General features: G+C 36.6%; 1 protein-coding gene across 1 annotated transcript; it reads right to left on the bottom strand.

Moving 5' to 3' along the window:
• Positions 1-2,874: 2,874 nt before the first annotated feature.
• LOC109221194 (histone H2B-like) lies at positions 2,875-3,460 on the bottom strand. The gene has a single exon (XM_019385661.1). It carries the CDS (start codon positions 3,458-3,460, stop codon positions 3,032-3,034), a length of 429 nt encoding a protein of 142 aa, XP_019241206.1. The 3' UTR covers positions 2,875-3,031.
• Positions 3,461-4,357: the final 897 nt, after the last annotated feature.

Here is a 4,357-nt window from a genome sequence, read left to right as displayed (position 1 = left end):
TTCCCAATTGTCGGAATCCTTCTAGCTATGTTTCCTCCAATTTCGCCAATGTATTCTCTACCGATCATGAGCGCTCTGCGTGTTGTAATTCTCTCCCGAGTAATTACGACAATTTACTAGGCATACTCTCCCGAGTTACGCTAGCTGACTTTAATTACAGCTTACTTAGATCGCACCCAAGGTTTCGTTATCCCTAATCCCACCTTTAAACCCTTGGTTATTGATTCCTCATATACGTCGGGAGTGATGTTGTTCAACAACTACCTAAATATGGACTCCCTCCCGAGTAATACATACTAAATAGGCACAGCTAATTGAGGGCCCTTCAATCAACCACAAGAATAATATAGTTGAACAAATAGAGAAAATACTACGGCTCAATTATATAAAAACATAACAAGAATTTATCCTACAAAAGGTTCCATCAAAACCCTAGATAGCAAATTAGCTATTCATAATAGTATGTAAAACTACAATACTAAAAGTCATAACCAATAACGAAAAATAGGAAGAGGAAGGAAAAACTCGTTGAAGAGTTCCCCGCTTTGCTCCTATTGTGTCTCTGCCTCCTTAGGTCGAATCTGTGTCAAAAATATGTCCAACCTCTTAAAATACCATTTTTCCATGTATATATACCAAGTAGGGTCGGGCCCAAACAATTATACCTTCTCCTACGCGAAAAAGGACAAGTTTTCAGGCCTGGATGGCCGCGGCCGCGGTGGGACCACGGTAGAACCGCGGTATATGGCAGGTATACTTCCTCAATCCGCCTCAGGTCCGCGGTCTCGGTTTCGACTGCGTATTTCACCCTGTTGCATTTGAAATTTTGAAAAACCTAAAATATAAAAGTTGTAGCCCTCTGAATTATCTTTCCAACCATATATTGTGGAGCCCAAATGGAGTTCTGAGAAAAAAGTTATTTGTATTTTACTAGACAGTGCACAATATGCCTACTCGATTCTTTATTTTGTTGCTCTATCATCCGTTGATCCCCGAATACGATTCCGGCCTAATTCCTTGGGCTTTTACTCAGAATTCAAAGCTCCAAATCATTTGAATTCATTTCATAACATCTATATATCTCGGAATCACTCCTACAAGGCATAAAACACACAATTAGTGCAAAACACTAACGATTAAAGCGCAACTCAACTAAAGTGCAGTAAATTAGAGTGTAATAATCGACTAAAATACGTAATTATGGCCTATCATCAAGTCCACCAAACTATATAGAGACCAGGTCCTATATGGGTTTCCATAGATAAGGCTAATGCAACAGTAAGTAAATGGAACAGGGAAATTTTACGTGGAAAAATCCTTGCTCAATGGGATAAAAAACCACGACCTACACTGGTAGGATTTCAACTTCACTATGAGCAATCTTTAGATTACAACCAATGCAATCTAGGAATTAAACTCTTAATCCCTCACTAACTTGTAATACACTTATTACAAGCCACTTTGCAATACACCTATTACAAAGACATCAACTCATGACTAACTCTAGTCACGGCACAAACACTAAAGGTTTATGATTTACAAGGGGTTCCTAATTAAAGCTTCTAGATAAGCAAAGTAGGAATTACAATGAAGAACAATTATAAAGTTACAACTCAACTGACGACATACAAGAGACTTGTTGTAGGAACTGGTCCGTAGTGGTGTTGTACTTTGTTCTTGATGCACTTGAGAATTGAATGCTTCATTGTCAGATGCTTGGAGTGCTTGAATGAAATCTCAAGTGTTCAAGTGATGTTTTGTTGTAATGTTTATTGTTAATACAACTTGGATGACAGCACTTGAATGATGTAATCACTTGGTTGGTCAATGAGAAGTGACTGATGCACTGTGCTGCACTGTTTGCGTGTATAGTGCAGGCAGTCACTTTTCAGCTGTAGAGAGTTGACTTCATACTATTGTCAGGGGAACCCAAGGGGATCAGATCCCTGTGTTGATTCTTTATCTTCTGAGTCATAGCAACTCACATTAGCTTGAGTCCGTTGATTGAGTTATGTACCAAGTGTATCAGGTTCCTTATCTGGTTCATTGGCAGTAAGTTTGTTAGATCATCAAAACATGAAGCTAAGGTACTATAAACCCATCAAATACTCCAGCCTTTATGCCACAGCATTCCAGTTTAGGAACCTGGGAAAAAGGTTCCTAAAGTGTACGATTAGAAACCCTGTGGTTTTTGACTTTGAGATGGCTACCTTTTAAATTCATCATCCTTGATCATATTTCTGAATTTATGTAGTATATTTACCATACTTAATAGCATTGAAGTGAGCAAATAATTAAGAACAATATTATCATACTAATATTCAAAAGTACCATCCGCGCATCGCGCGGGTTTTAATACTAGTACAAGAGATAAAGTTCAATGGCTATAAACTAATAAACTAAATTAAACATTATAGACAATATATCAAGCTCGCTAATTGAATAATCAATGATAGGGAAAGTGAAGGCGCATTCAGAAAATGTACTTACTGATCTTCCAAAAATAGGACGAAAAAAAGATATTTTAATTTACAGTAGGTCGCAAATTAATTTGTCGCTATGATTGATTTCTTTGTTCTTTAATCTTTAGTAAAACGGACTATAAGCTTGTATTTCTGGTGCTATTTCGAAATATTAAAATTAATCTTCCTCCGTCACCGATCTTATTGGGAGCAAAAATTATGTCACTCTCAATGCTAATATGGTAATTAACAAATTATCAATGCTAAAGTGAACAACTCATTTGCGGGTAATTAACACTAAATTGCAATTGGACTTGAATGAGAAAACATAAGTATCATTATTTCATAGCCACTAACTAGTGATACAAGTCTAACCATACCAATTAATTTCCTCAGACAATCTTAATGCAAAAATTAGCATAACTACCAGTTTTGGTTACAGATGCAGAACTATAAAATATTACACTAAAAGTTAGCCAATTTTTCCTCTTTACATCACCAAACTCTAATTGAACTCATAAACGCACCAGAAACCAAAAGATAAAAACAGAGCAAAAACCTATCAAATCTCAAGAGCTAGTGAATTTGGTAACAGCCTTAGTACCCTCAGAAACAGCATGTTTAGCCAATTCACCGGGAAGGACCAATCGGACGGCGGTTTGAATTTCCCGTGAAGTAATAGTCGGCTTCTTATTGTACCTTGCAAGTCTAGAAGATTCCTGAGCAAGCTTCTCAAAAATGTCGTTGATGAAACTGTTCATGATACCCATGGCTTTGCTTGAAATTCCGATATCAGGGTGAACCTGTTTCAGCACCTTGAAAATGTAGATCTTGTAAGTCTCAATTGACTTCTTTGCCCTCTTCTTCTTCTTGTCTCCGGCTGCGGCGGCGCCGTCCTTGGGAAGTTTCTTCCCGGCCTTTGATGATTTCTCGGCGGTGGGAGCCTTTTCGGCAGCTGGTTTTTTCTCTGCGGGTTTTTTCTCAGCCTTTGGTGCCATTTTAAGAAGATTTGAGGAATGTAAGAGGAGATTAGCAAAGTTTGTAGGAAAGCGAAGGGATTTTGAGTTCGAATTGTGTGAAGGTAATGGTGTAAACAGATTTGTTATATAAGAAGTTGGGGCGAGCTATTGATTGGTTACTTTGGGATGACGCGGATCGTGAGTTTCAGCCGTTTGATGTTTTAGTCAATCAACGGATGACTTGGATTAAATTAATCTCCTCCAACTTTGGAGGGAAAGCAAGATTTTCCCTTTTGTTTTTTTGTTTTTTAAGAAATTTTCATAAAGCACTATCTTTTAGTGGTAATTAGCTATCTATAGATACCATTTGCTATATTATGCCCTGTAGATACTTTTTAAGTTTTTATAAGATGTATTTGATGTATTTAGACTACTGTATTCATGAATACAATAGGAAAAATAGGCGTGAATCATGGAAGTCCAGCTAATCAGTTGTTGTATTCAACTGTATTCAAGAGTAGTATCATTGAATACAGTAACGTATATTCCTTAAAAAAGGGACCTTTCAACTGATTTAAAACGGAAAGGAAATTAATCTAGCAAATAGTCTCCTAATATAACTCAACTAACACAATTATATCACCCATAATCTGTATTTCTCCCTTCATTAAAGATTTTCCATCCGAAAGTATCAAAAAAATAGAGCAAATCGTGGATTCTCAATTCTCCCTTCTTTCTTTTCAGTTCCTTTGTTACAGTTCGTACAAAACAAATTTCAACCAAGAAAACTCGAGATTGATACAATTATATACAGAAATACGTTGAAATTCGATTTTGCACATGACTACATCAATGTATCCCTAAATCACATGAATTTTGTTCCATGGAGTTATTTTTTCCGTTAAATTTAGTTATGGATTTAAATTTACTTATGTC

Source organism: Nicotiana attenuata, unplaced genomic scaffold, assembly GCF_001879085.1.
Source record: "Nicotiana attenuata strain UT unplaced genomic scaffold, NIATTr2, whole genome shotgun sequence".
NCBI classification, from domain to species: domain Eukaryota; kingdom Viridiplantae; phylum Streptophyta; class Magnoliopsida; order Solanales; family Solanaceae; genus Nicotiana; species Nicotiana attenuata.
The sequence above is the reverse complement of the archived record's forward strand: the minus strand, read 5'-3'. Positions and strand labels throughout refer to the sequence as shown.